General features: G+C 34.6%; 2 protein-coding genes across 3 annotated transcripts in view; both read left to right on the top strand.

Moving 5' to 3' along the window:
* LOC139976978 (uncharacterized) overlaps positions 1 to 5040 on the top strand; it is a 20358-nt gene extending 15318 nt beyond the window's left edge. The window contains exon 20 of the mRNA XM_071985910.1: positions 64 to 5040. The gene's annotated coding sequence lies outside the window, so the exon portion shown is untranslated. The remainder of the gene's footprint in view (positions 1 to 63) is intronic.
* LOC139976980 (uncharacterized) lies at positions 4548 to 20327 on the top strand. 2 transcript variants are annotated; one of them, XM_071985914.1, is made up of 8 exons: positions 4548 to 4677; positions 7815 to 7879; positions 8900 to 9441; positions 10213 to 10335; positions 10804 to 10933; positions 11300 to 11438; positions 13188 to 13280; positions 16258 to 20327. In XM_071985914.1, exons 5-8 carry the CDS (start codon positions 10892 to 10894, stop codon positions 16440 to 16442), a joined length of 459 nt encoding a protein of 152 aa, XP_071842015.1. In that variant the 5' UTR covers positions 4548 to 4677; positions 7815 to 7879; positions 8900 to 9441; positions 10213 to 10335; positions 10804 to 10891; the 3' UTR covers positions 16443 to 20327. The 2 variants fall into 2 exon arrangements, with proteins under 2 accessions (XP_071842015.1, XP_071842014.1); XM_071985913.1 differs by lacking the exon at positions 10804 to 10933.

Here is a 20327-nt window from a genome sequence, read left to right as displayed (position 1 = left end):
AAGCAAGTAAAGTCTCATTCATATTGTCTTTTCTCCATTAGTTCATGTTCTTTTGATTTATAGGTAATGAATTTGAAAGATGACGTAGAAACTTCACGTAGCAAATGTACGATGGTTGTCTGTTACACTAAGATATGGAGACACCTGGATACGGGCAAATATTTTAAAAATTGCTTCTTCTTGTAGCAAAGGATTCTGTTTTTTTGTGGTTTGAAATCATTAAATGTAAAGCTGATTCAGTTAAGAAAATACCTATATGTCCATTTTTTCATTATGATAACTTTTCAAAATATTTCAATCAATGCAACATAATGTTCGAAAATTAAATTTACTCTTTGATAGTTTAGAATTCATTTTATTATTAAATTGGCAATGTTACAAATAACAAATATATATTTAAATACATACTGCTTGTAATCGCTATTGTAAACGGTCAAAGTATTAGCCGTATGCTCCTGTTTTATATTATGGAGTAAATCATATAAATAAAGGGAAAGGATTATAAGAGTATCGCAACAAAATATAAAAAATATTATGAACACAACAACAAATAAGTATTGTAACCATGCTTCATTAATGTAAACTGAAAATTCGACAAGTGCAAAAAAAAACAAAAAAACTTGTAATATGTATTGCAGCAAAGTGGAAACTGGTAAATAAGCAATCGGTGTTACTACTGAGAGTTATGTATCTTTTTTTTTTCCTTCTTTGTTTCCATCCTGTTACATTGCTGGTGGAAGTTTAAGGAAACATATTGGTTACGTCACAAATGGGTTGCTTTAGATCTCTGGTTACACATTCAACAAGGCGATATACCACGATGTACTAAATATTGGTCACTAAAAGTCTTGTTTTGATATAGAAGAAATTTATTCCATTGAACGCCCTGTTTCTAAGTAATTGTGATAATGAATGAATTAACTTAACGTTTTTATTGGATATCTGGTACCAGAGACCTACTCTTGCAATATATTTACCATGAGATGCGTCTTGCAGTTTCTAAGTAACTTTGTTAATTGTGTAACACATTGTTCTAAGTTTGGTGTTTTTAATGAGCCATCATATCTGATTTCGATAACTGTTTCCTCGTGGCCTTACCAGCTGTGAAGCAAGGAGCGAATCATAGGCACTGAATTAACTGCTTAGGATCAACATAAAACATCTGCAAATTTTGTAATTCCTTGTGATTATCGGATTTCCTTCTTGTTACCGTTTTCTACGTTAATTTACAACCAATAAAACATTAATTTTCAAGTCTTACATACATACTGTCAATACCCACTGTGGTACTCAGCTATACGCAAGACAACATGATAACCAAATAATCACAACTTTGTAATCAGCAACCTTGTAAACTTTTACGGTTCTTATTTTATCTTATTTTTAGTTTACGAATTAAGGATTTTTCTAATGCATTTCATATATAACGGAAAGACCGATAAAAAACACCGAAAAATGCTACAGGACGTTTCTCAATTGCAATGTAATGATGAACGAATTCATTGTAGGGAACGACTCGAATTCTCGTTCTTTCTCTCATTCTCTGACTAAATTAATGATATAAGTTATTGACAATCTATTATATCAAGGACTACATTCCTTTCGGTCTTATCCCTTATAGTCTTCTTCTTACTTGTTTATCTTCATTTTCTTTGTGCATTGTTATTTTTATTGTGACAGCATTTATCCATTTTGAAACTTGATTTATTAAGAATCATTTTAATATGTTTTAATTACTTTTATAATATCATTAATAATACTGCTAGCATAATACTCATTAAAATGTGGACTTAAATCATGCTTATAAGTATTGCTCATATCAGTAAACCCGGAAACTTTTTAATTTGTACCATTACTATCATATTAACACTATGTATATCTGTTTTATAATTTCATTGAAAATGTATTCCCAAACACATTTTATTTACAAGAACATACGCACGAATATTAATAATGTTTATAAATTATTTGCTTTTGCGTTCACATCTATGAGCACAACCGACATAATGGAGATGATGTGCCCACTACTTCCACATACTTTACATGTGGTGTAAACTTAATGATTGGTGATTCTTTTCAGTTCTGAAACGTTAAACTGTTATCAACCCCCATTTCCCCCTCCACCTTTTTTACAAGAGAAGACAAGTTAGACAGGCCCTTACAATGTATTCGTTGCATTCTGATATCAAGCTCTCAAACATTTTTCTCTGTCATACTGATATGAAGGTGCGACATATTGATGTCAGCCGTTACATGCAGATGTTAACTTGTAACATGCTGTTTTATTCGTAATATGTTAATATACTTTCTGAAAGTGTGATACCGCTAATAAACGCCGATAGAGTAGCCGAATTCAAATGTCTGACATGTTAAAAAGGTTGACATTAGTCTTGAAATGCTGATATTGTTTTTTTGACATGTTGATTTTATTCCTGATGTTCTATACTTAAAAGTGTTTAGACCTTAAAGCTCTTAAGTGTGATGTTTCTTGGGAAAAGTGCCAACCGCGGCACAATGTCTCTCATGGGCGTCAACAGGTGGGGGACGGGGGGGGGGACATGTCCCCCCCACTTTCAAAAGTGGAGGGGATATCATATCATTTGTCCCCCCCACTTTTCAGAGCAGTTATTAAAAAAATCACATGCATATGCGCGATTTTCTATCACAATTGCTGAGCTGATTCAAGTAGAATCTAACTTAAGAATCATTATCAATAAATTGCACTGGAAATTAGAACAGTGCTTGGCCCTTTATCCCCCTTCCTCCGATAGTCACCCTCCCCGCTTCGTCCGAGACCTCTGATAAAAGTTTGTGCGATGTTTGAACGATGTTTTAGAGTGTTTTGTGGAAGCACCCCTTCTCGCCAGAAATGGAATTCCCCTTGCCCTACACTGTGAATCAGAGAAAATGACGCATTTCAACTTGAAAACAAGTCGAAGACCCCACCAGGAAGGTAATATCATATATTTTAGGCCATACAGACAGTATTCTGCCTGTATGCAGGGTATTATATGATGCCAAACTACCGAAAATATTTCGTTTGAGATGGACGCTGTGTAATTCGTTTCCCTTGGTGTCAGAACGGCATCTTTCTACCAGTACTTTCTGTCGGAATTTAGTTTTGTGAGACAAAATTTCTCCTCACAGATCTGGTTCTGATGTAACTAAAAACGACTCAGGAAGGCCGTCTCCTGCGATCTAGGGGGTCTTATGTACCCAAAATTTTCTGGTACGCTACGCGCCAACCAATGGTGGCGCTCCGCTTAGATAGTATAGTGTCCCCCCCCCCCACCCCCCCACTTTCTGAAACCTGCTGACGCCCATGATGTCTCTTCCAAAATCTAGTCAAACTTTATTTCAGATTATCAGCAGAAATACTTGTGATTAGAATTACTATGTAGCATAGATGTCATTCGTGATGATAAGCTTATCATAATGGTTGCCTTTGTCTTCTAGGAGAAAACATGGCGTTACACTATTATGCATTACTTGGTAAACATCATGCCAGAGTTTTATACTGACCTAAAAAAGAAAGACAAATCGCAAGTTGAAGTCTTAACACAGCCTTTACACAAAACATGATTCTACTGGCGTGTGAATGCGTGCCCTCTGTACAATCATAACACTTGGGTAATACGCCCTCATTGCAGATACACAGAGCCAGTTTATACGCATTCATATACCAGTTGAATATTCTCCAGTATATTTTCTTACTAAATAAAAAGTGTTACATGTTAAAAATAAGGAAGTTATGAGGATGATTTTGCTTAAGCAAATAGCAATTGATCACACTATGCCAATCACCTCGATTTTGTTCATCCAATGAAGGTCATTAGAAATGTTATTAAACACTTTGATTCAAAGTTCAAAATTGTACCTTCCATAAACGTTACATAGCAGCGTAGTTAACATAGTTGAAATCTACATGAAAAATTTAAAAAAGTTGGAATTTCACATCAATTTATTCAAATGAAACTTAATTAGTCAATCTGATGACCTCTATTGGTATGAAATTGTAGAATTAAACAGTATCAACAATTGAACAAAGTGATCTCAACAGCTGCTTTAAGCAAAATCACCCTTACTTCAAGTGTCTTAATCGTGGTAAAATTTTCCATATGTTTAGAGACTTCTCCTACATGGGTTATCTCTTAATATTTATCAAAGGATATACAAATAGACAGAGCAAACATGCTATGCATTAACAATATGAGGACACGGATGAAAAAGCTATCAAATATGTTTATACATGTCACTGGGATGTATTACCTCTTCATAATTGTAGTTAATTCAGCTATTTCCTTAGCTAACCTTTCTTGCTCTTGAAGGGCTATGTTTAGAAGAAATGAAGGGAGATGATAGATAGAAACTTTATTGTCTATTTCAGAAAACAAAACAGTTAACATAAAACAGTAGTGAATATAAACAGAACCATACAATAAACAGCTATTAGTGAACAACTACGAGAATCAAAGTAAATAAGCAGAACCAGAACTGTTACAGAATCAGCACAGAGAGCTGCAAGTGACAGATCACACTCTGTGCCATATCGCTTTGCACGCGAGTTAAACAAGTGTATTGCCTCAGGTAAGAAAGAATTACGGAACCTGGACGGTTAGTATGTGGCACCTGTAATCGTATCCCGGATCTGTTGAACATGATAAGACTGTAAAAAGGGTGTGTATGATCTTCTTTTATATTATTTAGTTTCTTCATCAGACTCTCTCCATATATGGATGAGAGTGACAGAAGGCTTGAACCAATGCAGCGTTTAGCTAACTTCCGAACACGTTCCAGCTCTGCCCTGTACTTCGTCGGCATACTGCCAAAGAAACATATAATACTAGACGTTAGAACACTTAGGATGATTGATTAGTAGAAAAATTTCATGATCGTATAATCAACTCTGCATTGTTTTAGTTTTCTAAGGAAATTACGTCGTTGGCAGTCTTTACCCTTAACAGCTTTTGTGTGAACATTCTAATTAAGTTTATTATCAATATACGTTCCCAGGTACTTGTATCTTACTACCCTCTAAACTACTTTGCCATCGACAATAAAAAATGATCATGAACATTATTGCCTTTCCTAAAATTAAAATTGTTATTAAAGTAATATTGAAACGTTTTAGAGAGTCTTGAATAAAACAGAATGATAACATTTTGAAAACCTTGTCAAAATGTCTTCTTAAAACTAAAAACATTTCAATGATGTTATTAAAATATTTTCAGCAAAACTTTAAGCCTGATGTTGTAAAAATATTATTTTAAATGTTATTAAAAAAAAAAGTTATATCATTTGAAAAAAAGGACATAAATAAGAACGACCTGTTTTGGGGGTGTCTTTGTAACTTCTTCACATTACCAGTACCCTTTTTAAAATCCTAGCAGGCAAATGAAGCCCATAATGGATTAGAAGCGTTTTTGGTTTCGCTAACGCTTGGCATGTTGCCTAGTGTAGGCCCTAGCAAAGGCCTAGGCGAATATCACATTATCAGCCACGGATTTGGCCTGAATGCGAATGTGTTGTTAAACAACCTCCAGATGTGGATGTTGATAGCCTAGGCCTGTATCCTGAATCTGAGTTAAAATCGAAGCTAACCCCAGGCCTTGTATTAGAGTGTGGCCTTTAGTATAGGCCTGGGCAGCCCACCGCTGTAAATTATAAATGATCATCTAGACCTATGACAATGTTCGGGAAAAAACATTCGCGATTGCACGTATGTGGCACTAGCCTAATGCTTTGAATGAAACTAGGCCTTTCTTGTATTATTTGGACCATCTGTATTAAAGCCAAACTAAATCATCTGTGGTTCTACAGTAGGTAGTCATGCGACAATATTTTTGTTTCTGAATTGTGAACTAATCAATTTTGGATATTTTTGTGAGAAAAATTGTGCAATTTTAAGTGAGAAATTGCTCCTAGACTATTACATCAGGATACTTGATTCTTTCAGAGGTTTGCCAGCTCTGAAGTTGCTATTTTTTTCAGCATTTAGGAAAAGTTTTTGATGCCATTTTTTTACAACTAACCATGTGAGAACTGTGAGGTTTTTTTTACTTTAATTATAAACATACAGTTTGTACAACTTACCAAATTTCAGTGTTTTAGCTTTTCTCAATATTAATTAACGAGATTGCTAGGTTGCTCTGTACAAACGAAGTCATCTTTGACAGCTAATATCTCAAAAGTGTCATGTTGACAAAATCTGATTATTTGTTTTACAAGAGGTTTAGTACCACCCTGTTTGTACAACAAATTTCAGGAGGGTGTTTTACTTTTTACAATTATCCCCGCTTTCGTTATTCCTTTAAGGGTTCAATGAAATCCGTTGAAAAGCGCAGTAGTTTTATTCAGGCATTATGTCTAGACAATCGTTTTATTTGATTTCCGACATTCATGACATATGCACGCAGAGTGTAATGGTTCACTTAAATCAGTTGACTATTGTAGTATTTTTATGCTGGTATTACGTCTAGACACTCGTTTTTTCCTACGACAATTCACAGCATATACATAACCTATCACATTATCATATACACTTTAGTTCTATACCGTACAGCAGTGTGCATTGTATGCCGTCCATGCCTGCATATATGGTAACTAGTCAACGGCCAAAGTTCTCGCTTCGAAATTTGACAGTCATGTTGCTATTGTAATTAAATAACGGTTTCATCATTACATGTTTTGGTACACATTATAGGCATACCACGCTTCCATTACGCACAAGCCAGCGTATTGTCAGGGTCATTATATATTTAAGTATTGCGCGTTCATGTAGAGGTATTTTAAAGTGCAGGTTTTCAAGGAGGACAGCATCCTAGATGCAAGTTTTACTGAGCAGACGCAAACATTTAAAGATGTTGCGTCACGTGGACGCAAGTTTTAAAATCCCAGTAACAATACTGCCTATACCATATAGCAACTTCTAGAATTGTTATTGGTAAACAATGTAATTTCAAACTTGCGTATAAGTCAATATACTAAATAAATACAGGGAGGTTTGCAGGGATGTCAAAGGTGAATTTTACTACCTGGGTGGTGTGATATAACATGAGCATAAATGTGATGATAAACACTTTGGAATAAATAGCAACCTTCTTTAGGGTGCTGGGGTGGGGAGGAGGTTCCTTTGTGAAATTTGGCTCGGTATTAAGTTTTGAACAATTAAAGACATATATTTCAGAGGTTGAAAATCTTCATAGCTTATTTTCATTGTTGAAATATAAATGTTCAAATATATGAGAACACTGTTGAAGCTGGTGGAGGTCAGAAATCATCTAGGGTCAACACAGATCAAAGTGTGTACATCTTGTAAATACCGTATTGTAGTCTTGACAGGTCTCGTACTTGGCAAATATAGTGTACCGTGTTATTATGAAGAACACCATATTAATGTTGGTGGAGGTTCAAGATCATCTAGGGTCAACAGAGATCAAATGCTTATAAAGGTAATATTAGGTTAAAAGAGTTACAAAGGTGTAAAGGACTAAAACATGGTATTGCAAGAAATGCTAAAATTTCCCAAAACAAATGAAAATTAAATTAACAGATTTCATACATGGGGATTTCAACGCTCTATATTAAGAAGACCCATTTTGTGTTTGGCATTGATCAAAGGTTATCTGGGATCAAAAGAAAGTGTTTCCCGCTGTTGCAGGTGCATGGCCAGTGCTTAAGTACTATAACATTGTATGAAGAAAGCCTTGTAAATATGGCATGTAATGTTTGAAGGCAAAACCAAATACACAATCAACATTTCACAGTGTTTAATCTATAATCAAGCATGATTTGTTTTTCTTGGTTCTAAACAGAGACAAAAATCTTTGGCACAGAAGAGGAAAAGGACTTCCATGGAAAAAGATGGTGGATCTTTAGAGTAATGATTGTTTTCTATTACACATGTGCTTTCTCTGACAATGTCATGATTTGTACTTTATTAAAATAAATTGACAGTACAGAAAGTATTCAAGTATGACTAACTCCTTTCTGACAGTGTTGGAAGCACCAGACAGTGCGCAACCATTCCGAATCTCATGTTTCATTACATTCACAACTTGAATAACCCGTCTAAAGTACTCTCAGTTTTTGAAATGCTCTTAGATGTCATGACATTTTCTATAACGTTATAGCAGTTGTCAAAACATTACTATAACGTCTTTGAAAAACAAATCTGAAACATTTTAAAAACGTTGTGCTGATATCGAAATAATGTTATATTTAAAGTTGTGAAAATGTTAAACTGCTATTATAGCGACTCAACATTTAACGTTTTAATAACATTATTTTATAACGTTATCTAAACATTTGTAAAAATGTTAATATGTCTTTACAACATTTCTGCAACATTTTAAAAACGTTGTGCTAACAACGAGAAAACGTTGAATTAAACGTTGTGAAAACGTGATCCTGCTATTCTAGTGACTCAACATTTAATTTTTTTATAACGTTATTTTATAAGGTTATCATAATATTTCTCAAAATGATATTTTAACGTATTTATAACTTTTTCTGCAACATCTTAAGAACGTTGTGCTAACATCAAAATAATGTTATATAAAACGTTGTGAAATCGTCATCCTGCTATTCTAGCGACTCAACATTTACGTTTGAATAACATTATTCATAACGATATCATAACATTGGTTTAAATATTTTCCTGATATTTTGAAATCAAGTTTGTGCTTGCTGGGTAAGTGCTTCAAGACCCCATGGAAGTAAACAAGTATGGCGTCATCTACACCTCTTTTGCTTTGGTCGGTAAAACTGATTGTTAACTATAACAACACCTTTTTAGCAAGAAGAAGTTTTAGTACCACACTAATCAGACATGTCATGATATTTGACGTGAGTGATATCGGACGGTAGTCATTTAAACTTGAAACCACTTTCGTTTTAGGAACCGGAGTTATGATTGACGTTTTCCAGATCTCGGGAATAAAGCCCTAATCAAGTATTCTTTGGAAGATCGGAGTGAACACTGGCGCTAGCTGAGAGCTACATGTTTTTATTAACATATTTGTGACACCATCTGGACCTCTGGCATTATTTATCTTAACACTATAGAAAAGTATTTCCTAACATCGGGTACATTTAGTCAGTGTGTGGGAGCGCCATATATAAGGTATACTTTTTAGTTATAACGAAAGCAGTTAACAATTCACGTGACCTGAATGACACACATTTCGAATAATTACTTCAGTTGGCATATAGAAACTCCATCATAGCAGTCGGTTAGCTCAGGCGATTTTGTTTTTCTGTTATTGAATCTGGTCGAGAATCAGGCTGACTAAATTAATTGATAAAAATACAATCCATGTGATCATGTCGACTTTGAAAACCTATCTGCATGAGCGAACTGTTTTGTGGGAAATTATGAAGACTGAAAAGACTGATGATGTTATTGGATGGTACAACAAGAACTCGGAATTATATGACAAGGTACGTAGAACATTATTATTTGAATCACCGTTAGGTGTGTATATGCAGATAGGTGCTTTAATCTTGTCTTTCATTGTAAAAACCTTTACATAACGATCCGGGTTATTTGAAACGAATCTCTCAGTTTTGCTGCTTTTACTTCCGCTTACACGAATTAAACTGAAGATGTTTCGTTTAAGATATTTCTGAATATATGTCAATAGGTCCATGTTTTTACTGTACTTTCAGCTATTTTCGGCATTCGCATACTTGCCAAAAGCATGCTCTATTGTTTATTCAATTTACATTCTAGCAAGTTTATTAAACAATCATCGTTTTTGAGCATGTTTTCAAAACAAATTTATTAATTTTTCAAAAGTTTCAGAAGTATAATTAATAGAGAGGACTAAAATGCAGATTGTGATGACAAGCTATATTTTTGTGTTACTAATATGCCTCTAACGTAGGTTATAGCAACTGGTTACAACTGACAACTCTTAAAAATGTCGTTATGGTACCATCTTGAAGTATAACTTCGGTCAATCAATACATGAACAATGAAAATCGATAGGCCAATTTCTTTCATAGTGAAGTTTTGCATAACCTTAACCCTATAAAATGAAGTTGATAGTAGACAGACCACGTATGTGTATGTATTCTTAAACATTTTAGATTATTAGATGAATGGTCGAAGCGGTGCAATATGAGACGGTAACATTGCCTCCTACCATCCTATATCACATGCGCCTCATCAAAGTACGTGAAATACATATTTCTTTGCTTTTCTGTTAGAACTTTCCAAATGCAGGATTTCGATACCACGGAGACTTAGCGGAAACGGTTGTTGAATATGTTTCAAACAAACGTGCTGTGATTCTGGACCTAGGCGCTGGATCTGGCATTATAGGCAAACTGGTAAGTGTGTGTATCCTTCCGAGTAGTCTCCTATCTAACTATCTCTCCTTGTGAGGTGTAAACATCTGATAGAAACCAGAAAGATATTGCTGAGGAGCCTAAGTTAACTGTGACAAGTAGTCCTATTTTGGTCCATCCCGATGTTGCCCGACCATTTGTATTAGATACTACATAACGGTACATGATGCAAGTAATGAGGCAATTGGGGCTGTGCTTTCACAAGTTGGTGACGACCGCATAGAGCACGTTGTTGCATTTGCATTTCCAATATGACTCCCTAAACATTTGGATAACATTTAAAAACACAATCTCTTTTATACACTTATTTTCTATCGTAGTTGCATATATATTGTTAAAAGTATTATAACAGTATTTACCTGTTTAATTCGGTCAGTGAATATTATGATTTTATTTGTTTTCAGCCATTTAAATTAAGCATTGTTCTCCTTTTTTGTCACTGTCTGGTAGGTTGAATGTCAAACTAATTGTACGTGTTGGACAGTGTGTTGAAGTTTCTAGGGCAATGGAACGTTCTATATAAATGATTTAAGTCATAATGGCCTTGTCGTCTACAGCGGAGGTTATTGTAACGGTGGAGGTAAGAGAACAAATCAAAACATATATCAACCAATTCATTAAAAACGATCCCCATTGACATAAACCTACTTGACATATATAACACAGCACATACATCAACACATAATTCTGCAATAAGCCGATATTGGAAGACTCCTTCAGATACACGTCTGGTACTGGGGAGCAAGCGAATAAGAAAACGAACATTTTTTATTAGAAGAAAAGTTAACAATCTCAATTATATACATTGGGAGCCAAATTGTAAAACAAACTAGCAATTGCACATATGACATCCGTGTAAGAGTACTAACGTTCGAGATAGGCTGTGCACATTTATCTTATTCAGCCATCTGAACTTATATATCAATATTAACATCATTGCTCTCAGCTTTTTGATCGAGGTTTCCTAACAATTGATGCCTTAGATGCTTCACAGAAGATGCTTGATATTGCCATAAGGAAAAGAGTTTACCGTAACACACTCTTGGCTACTATAGGAACAGAAAAAATCAAAGGACTAACTGAAGGTAAGCTAAAATCAATACGAAAACAAACTTGGTAACATTGACTGTACATAATTCCATGCTATATATATAATCAACACTTCTGCAGACCACCCTCCCCGCAATGCATATCCTATACTATCACTGATCATACTAATCATCAATGAGCAACTTTTCATATTCGGAAGATAATGATAACCTATTGAGAAGTTTGTCCCCCAACGCTGGACGAATCATACATGAAAAGACAAGACTTTGAGGATTTCATCTTTTCAATTTTGTATCTGTTTAATTCCGTTTAATCGAATATTTCCTTCGACGCATTAAAGTGATATTCCGATGACAGGTTACTTACAGTGATACTTATATTAATTGAAAATGAAAACATTCACATCTTAACGTCTTGTTCCTAGCTAAAAGTTAATCAAATGTAACCTACTTGAACTTACTAGAATGTCGAAACGTTGAACCGTCTAACATTCCTCATGTCAGGCTCTGATGGTCTTTCCCCAGATAATAATTTAAGTCAGTTAACATGCAAGAAATGTTTTTTTTTTCTTTTAAAAAGAGCACAAGTTTGTTCTTTGTTAGGTACACCCCTGTTCCGTCCCTTTCTAGAAATTCCATGTCTTTATCACTCCAGCAAGAGGGTCCCAGTAAATCATGTTCGATGTCATCATATCAAATGTATTGATTATTGCTTGTACTTAAATTTAGATAAATATTTTGACTATATAGATATGCGCTGTATTAGAATTCCATAAAATATGCAACATTTTGAAGATATGTTTTTTCCTTGTGGCAAATGATTTACATATCATAAAATATCATGAAATATGAAAAACAAAAATATCGGCGCCCCCATAAATGCTATGAGGATATGGTTTCTTGACCTAAAACTGCAGGAAATTGTTAGCAATTTTCTTCAATTATATTTAGGTATAAAAATAGGTTGGCCTGACGTTTCAATCCTAGCAGGATCTTCTTCAAAAAAGGCTAAATAACAAGTAACAGTAACAGAAGGTACAAAAACACGCACAGAATACAGACAGGTTAATGAGCATGGTAACACAAAACGATAGATGTAAGGGGATTAGTAGACAAGGGATGTAGAGAAGAAAGAAAGAAACCAACAGGGAAAGAGGAGAGGTAGGAGATAAGCATTGGAGGGACAAAGAATTAATTTTAAGCACAGAACATATCTTTCAATGGTAAAAAAGATCACAAACATGGCTCCCAATGTGCTGATGTTTATCAATGTACTCTATGATACTGATAATGTATTGATTATTGCTTGTACTTTGGATACATATTTTGACTTAATATATTTATGCACTGTATTAGAATTCCCAAAATATGCAACATTTTGAAGATTTTTTTTCCTTTTTGGCAAATGATTTACATATCATGAAACTATCATGAAATATGAAAAACAAATATATCGGCGCCACATAAATGCTATGAGAATATGGTTTCTTGATCTAAAACTGCAGCAAATGTTTAGCAATTTTATTCAATTAATTTTAGGCACAGAACATTATTTTCAATGGTTAAAAAAGATCACAAATTTGGCTCCCTATCAGCTGTTGTTTATCAATGTGTTCTATGTGAAACTGATAATCAATGTTATATTTCATAGCAACGTTGGATTGATGAAATGAACGAGAGACACCTACATCCATTGCAAGGTTAATGATGTAGGTTATGTAGTTTGCACTGTACAGAAAACAATAACTGGATGTCAATTCAGGTGATAATTTCTTCATTTTTTAGATTCCTACGACGCTGTAGTAGCTGGCGGCGTTTTTTCTGTCGGTACGGTGCAGTATAACTCCATACAAATGCTCATGGATTACGTTAAGAAGGGTAAGTGTTTAGTAGTTAACTTAATGAAAGCATTAACAAGAGGGCAATCCGCACAATTTTGGCCAATTTGACTTCTGGAGTACATTGACCTTTTACCTCGATCTTGAAAAACCTTAAAACATACTATTTTTTAATTTTTCTCATTGCTCTCTGCATATATTGTTTTAATGACTATTCCCAACAGAGTGACAATCAGGTTATGGCTAAAAAGCATTTTGGGGTCTTTGATCTCTGAACATTGACCTATGACGTCAACAATCGCGTAGGAACGAGTTTTTTATGGTCAGGCACCTACCCAGTAGGTTACAACTTGAATTCGTCTCACCATTGTCTACATATCGTGAGGTTTATTGCATATTCTACCTGTTGACAAACACAAAACGGTTACAAACCAATTTTTAGATCGACCTTTGATCTAAAAGACAATTTTTAAGGTTTCTTTTCCCTTGAGCTCTGATCTGTTTGAAAGAAATGTGCTCGCGTTATCCGGAGGTGATGGGCTGCAACTTTGCCAGCCATATATTTTTTTACTTGATTTGGAAATTAATTACCATGAAAGGACATCCTAGAAGCATATAGCCCAAACCTTCATGATGAAGATGGTTTACCAGCTCACAACCCACTGGGTCTGATGCATCTTCTTTCCGGGGAGCCAAATGTTGCTCAATGAAAGCTTGTTTCAAGACCGGTTTTGTCAGTGAGCCGGAAGTAATTATTGCCCCCCCCCCTCCCCTTTACCTCTCCGTGAAGTTATCAACAACAGTACAGGATCTGCGTGTCAAAATGTTCCTTATTTTTCTTTCTTAAAATCGTATCGAACGTATAACGACTGTAAATCCATGCAGAATTTCACAAAAATAAGATTTCTTCACAATATAATTGGACCTACACTGTTAACCAAAATCTGTAGATTTACAGCAGTGTCTCTGTCAATTAGTTTAGAGAGAATTGTTGTACAACTATATGCTTTGTCTACCTAGACAAGGTATCCGTTCACCTGCAATCTATCGCGTAAAACGAAAGTAACATTTAATAATTGTACAAAAACGGTTCTGTAAAGTCACCGTTTTTATTATGTAGAGAAAAAAATTACCTTATGTTATTTCATGGACAATGGGTGTATATTTACAAAGCCTTTAGTACAGAAAATTTCTCCGGTTTTTGTATATTGATGGAAGGTACTTGTATATTTAATGGTAGTGTTGTATAGAAAAGGAACCAATCATATATTAACAAAGGGTATCTCAACAATGGCATCTTGCTTCCGTGGCTTCCGTTGTAGAATAACATTTGAACAAATGACATTCAGACAATTAACAAAACATTGCTTTCGTTTGGCCTTACAACACGTTATTTGTTTAATGAACTTGTAATTCAGTTGCAATAGAACGAAAATATGTGAGAAAAATCAAATCAGAGGAACTAAGGATGCATTGAGGTGACTAAAGTAACAGAGCAAAACGGATTACAGTAATAAAAGAATGTATGGTTCACTATTGACTCCTATGTAATTTAGTAGACAGTAAAGTGTTAGGTCTTAGATCAGTTTCATCATTTTCCGCCACGATAGTTCTGTTAGTTGTAACAAATTTGAGAGTTCTTTTCATAGCTTGCTGAAGGTAATTACAGAATACTATAATTTGTACTACAATATTGAAGCAATGAGGCTTAGTAATCGGGAGATTCCGGGTTCGATACCCGGCCGGGTCGCGAATTTTTTTTTCCCAAACAGGTTTGCAATTACGGAGTTTTCAGCCAATCAGATTGCTCGTGACGTCAGCATAAATAATAACCATCGCTTGGAAGTTCAAAGACATATACTGAGTTACACACTGACACTTGATTGAGTCTAGTTAAGGGGTTTCCCTTCAAATGCCCTAACTTTACCTTGATGCTTGGATTACATGTTGACCTCAATTATGATACATACGCTACATTCTATTTGTTTCGTGTTTACGTTATCCACGATTCGTGAGCCGTTCTATTGAAATCAGAATTCGTTTCGTGGAATGGGAAGGCCTACACTAAAAGCAACTTCACGACGCGAGTTCACGAATCTTGAGTGAATATACGCAAAACAGTATAGTGTATAGTGTGATATATTTCCGTCACTGCACTGTGTACAGAGTTTAATGCTTGGATTACATGTTGACCTCTCTTATGATACATACGCTACCTTCTATTTGGTTCGTGTTTACGTTATCCACGATTCGTGAGCCGTTCTATTGAAATCAGAATTCCTTTCGTGGAATGGGTAGGCCTACACTAAAAGCAACTTCACGACGCGAGTCTTGAGTAAATATACGCAAACAGTATAGTGTATAGTATGATATATTTCCGTCACTGCACTGTGTACAGAGTTATAATACATATAGGCCTACAGCGCATGTGTGATGTACCCTGTACGAAACTTTCACTGTGCGATGTTATCGATTAATGCCTTCACAGAAAACTTCGATCAAAGTAGATCATACAATACTAGTGTGCTAAATATGTCTAAACCAATTCCAAACATATCTAAATATATGTACGAAAAGCTACGGGTAATTTTGAACGGATATATCTTCGTTGAAACAAATGGATGCAGAACCTCGAAGTGAAAGTTTCTATGGTGATGACGTAACTTTTCCGACCAATCATGAACGACTATTTACTCACACTTGCAAACCTGTTTGGGGAAAAAATAGCGGCCGGGTCATAGTAAGGTGGCTTTTTCATCCAAGAGCGGCTACGGTTTTCCCATCTGAAATGACACAAGAAAGAATTTGATGCATTGCACATGTTGACATCACAAGTTATTGCACTATCTACCACTATTAACAATATTATTGACTGGAGCAACATATAACCTTTGAAGTGGAACAGTGCATCAAAGTTTAATTCCTCTGAATAGTTTGAAAGAAAATATGTGATTGTATGGAACCGCTTATACCTGATTTGTTGTTTACTGTACATTATTGTTCCATTCTTTCTTTAGGTGGATACATCATTTTTAATGTTGCCGAGACATCTATGAGTGAAATCCAAGCTCTAAGCGCTCGTAAATTTCAGATCCTGTCGTCACAATGGGAGGAAGCTAAGTTGTGCAGATGTGTAGAAGAGAGAGCATCATATCACATCAATGATGAGCCAGCCAAGATAATCGTTTTGCAGAAGATGTAAATTTAACATGATAATAAGTTTAGTTTAGGTTAATGTAATGCATGCTTCAGCATTTGGTTCAGTTATTCTAATGTTACAAAGCTGAGAAACGAGATAGACGTTATGCGTTTGTGTAAAGGTGTTGCATTTTTTCCTGTTTGGTTTGTCAGTTACATTAAGGTGCATGCATTATAAATATGCTAGAAATAAAACAGTTACATAATTCTAATTGAAATATAGGCATTACATTAAATTTTTGTTGTTTTGGAAACGACAGTCCCAAAGGACATTACTACCATCGGACATGTGGACAGGACATTACTACCATCGGACTGTTGAAATGGACATTAATACCATCGGACAGTTGAAAGGACATTACTACCATCGGACTGTTGAAATGGACATTACTACCATCGGACATGTGGACAGGACATTACTACCATCGGACTGTTGAAATGGACATTAATACCATCGGACATATGGACAGGACATTACTACCATCGGACTGTTGAAATGGACATTACTACCATCGGACATATGGAAAGGACATTACTACCATCGGACTGTTGAAATGGACATTACTACCATCGGACAGTTGAAAGGACATTACTACCATCGGACTGTTGAAATGGACATTACTACCATCGGACATTGGAAAAGGACATTACTACCATTTGGCATGTTGAAAGGACATTACTACTATCGGAAAAGTTAAAGGACATAACAATGAAGGATTGCACTTATATAGTAAACTGGTAATATAACAATTTAATAAAATAAAAACGTTTTGGTGAGATAAATTTGCATCTGGATACTTGTACTCAAGTATTTTTGAAGGATTTCTACAAATCAAACAATGAAGTCGACTACGCTTGTAAATGTTTGTCATTGTTCTAAAGAAGATAGTCTTGACGTTTCACTGCTGCTGAGTTTCTTGTCTTTTGTGAAAAACTTGAAGCAAACGGTATACAAATTCTAGGAGTTTATTAAAAGTTTTAATGTTCTCTAAGAGAAAATTGTAAAATTTTATTAGATAGCATCGCTAATATAGTCGTTGTTAAGAATTTTTTTCATACTTGTCTGATTGAAGTTATTGCAAAGTGTAACTTGCGAAACATTTAAGTTTTATTAATCATCAATTTAAATCATGTAAATGTTTATATCTAGTGGATGGTCATTGGTTGGACCCTAATGATACTGTGAAGTCAACTTCATTTTTACAAAGCTTAACATATCTTTAATTTGATGTACCATCGAAACATATACTCATTTTCTTTGCGAACAACGGCATCATGATGACGGATGCGACTATGTACAAACTTGGTAATGGAAAGCATTCTAATGTCACTGTTACTGAGAGAACGAGGGAGGGGGAACGAAATATATTTTGAGGAAATATGTGATAAAATGAAAGTTTACTTGTTTAATATGTAATTATTTGAATAGCAATTTCGGTAATTGTTGCCGTTAGAAGCTGTGAGCCTGTTGACTTACATGAGTACATACAAGTAATGTTTCTAATAGTTCAATAATATCATAGTAGAATGTGTTTGTCAAAACTTCTTACAATGTCCACAGACTGTGTAACAACAAATAATTAATTAAACCGTTTGACGTTTAAAATTCCAACCTTCGCATGCTTTAGGAATTTATGGATCAGTCAGTTCAAGTCCAAAGCAAATCGGATTGAAGATAAGTCAGAGTTCAGGCTTCAAACTATTCACTAATTCATCATTCTTCTCATTTGAAGTCCACATCCACTCTGACTCCTCGACTCAATAACAGTAAAGTCAGGAGCTCATGGGCATGTACTCATACTGTTTTGAAAACCATGAAAAAGTGTTTCTTATAATAAAATACAAGCTTTATGTTACGAAATAAACAAAATATTCATTTTATATTTAAACATTTAAACATCAAACATCAATATTGCAGAAATTAATACTGGGAAAGCCTCCCGAAAACGCAAGAAATTAGAAGTGGTTATTCACGCCTCATATAATCGCTTGGGAAAGTGACTAAATTTGATGAAATCGTAAACGCCAAGGTACATATTTGCGTTGAGGTATAATTTACAAAGCCAAGTTTAACAGCGAATGCAGAATGCGCTAAACAATCTCAACTTCAATGTGCAGGAATAGATTGTCTATAGCATGAGCACTTCACTTAAAAGTTTTTCAAAGGGATCTGTTGAAAATTATTTTTTTCTTTTTCCTACAAGCTTAGGCGAGATCATCAAAATTGTTAATCATCAGGATAATAATAAGGCAGCCGGTTTTTAATATTAAGGGTAGTTAATAAAAAAAAAGTGTATGGACGAGGTTGGTGAACCCCTTGTCAATATCTTCAACCTTTCGCTTAGTTTAGGAGTAGTACCTCAAAATTTATAAAAAAAAATGCTAAAGTCCTGCCACTACATAAATCAGGTGACGTTACAGATGAGAAAAGTTATAGACCTTTTTCTTTTTTACCCTTTCTTTACAAGAAAGATAGTTTTTAATCGAATGTATTCTTATCTTGCCAAATATAATATACTTAGTGACAATCAATATGGGTTTCGTCCAAATCATGCAACATATCTGGCGGTTATTAATTTAATCGACAAAGTCGCAAATGCGTTTAAAAATAAACAATTTGGACTTGTAAAAGGCATTTGGTACCGTAAATCATGACATCCTCTTAAAAACTTTCTCATCATGGTATTAGAGGGACTGCTTTAAGTTTTTTTTTTAGCTACCTGAGTAATAGACAACAGTTTGTAACTTTTAAGTCTAGCTCTTCCACCATGAATTCAATAACATGTGGAGTTCAAGGGTCTGTTCTTGGTCCTCTGCTTTTTCTCATTTATATTAATGATATTAAGGCAACTTCAACAATTCTTTCTTTCATATTATTTGCCGATGACACTAATATTTTTTGCCGTCACAAAAATTTACAACATGTCTCAGCGATTGTCAACCAGGAACTAAACAAAGTATCTGTTTGGTTTCGGGCTTGTAAATTATCTTTAAACATTGATAAAACAAACTTTATGATTTTTCGTCCTTACCAAAAAGCGGTCTGTGATATAAATATAAAGATTGATAATCAGCTAATTTGTAATGTTAGCACTACTAAATTCCTTGATGTGATAATTGATAATAATGTGAATTGGAAGCCACATATTTATAAAGTACAAACGTATGTTGCCAAAATTGTAGGTGTGATGTATAAATTTAAATCATTTATTCCAAATAATATTCTAGTCTCTATTTATAAAACTAATAATTTCCCATCTTCATTATTGTGCTATATCCTGGGCAAACTTTTCTCCCAATTACGTAAACTCCCTAAAGAAAAAGAGCTGTAAGAATAATTTGTAATGCATCTTATCGTGGTCATACCTCCCATTTATTTAGTGAGCTTAAGTTACTGACAACTTTTGACATTTATCATTATCAGTGGGGTATATTTATGTTCAAGTGGCGGGAAAACTTGCTTCCAACAAAGACATTTACATTAAAGAAAAATACTAAAACGGTCTTTATTAAATAAGCACGTGTAAAGTTTCTAGTTTCTTTTCCTATGTTTAGGTGTATTTTGGTTGGGTAGGGGGGCGGGGTGGTGGGATGTGTGTTTTCGTTGGTGGCCTGACCTTCATAAGCACTGCTTCTGCCAGGTCTCCCCACTTCACGACATTTGTATTTATCAATTGTTTAATTCCTATGGAATGTATTTGTATTGTATATTCAAATGTTATATGTTCATATTTTTTATGTTATGGTGAAGTGGAAATAAAAAGTTTCAATTTCAATTTCACTACCAGTGTTAGCACAATTAGGACTATTCCTCAATTTGTTATCAATTCCTGCATTAACCAATTCATCGCTACTAACATCAAACCTACAATAAAAATAATTTAAATCA

This window comes from Apostichopus japonicus, chromosome 12 (assembly GCF_037975245.1).
Source record: "Apostichopus japonicus isolate 1M-3 chromosome 12, ASM3797524v1, whole genome shotgun sequence".
In the NCBI taxonomy this organism is placed as follows: Eukaryota; Metazoa; Echinodermata; class Holothuroidea; order Aspidochirotida; family Stichopodidae; genus Apostichopus; species Apostichopus japonicus.
The sequence above is the reverse complement of the archived record's forward strand: the minus strand, read 5'-3'. Positions and strand labels throughout refer to the sequence as shown.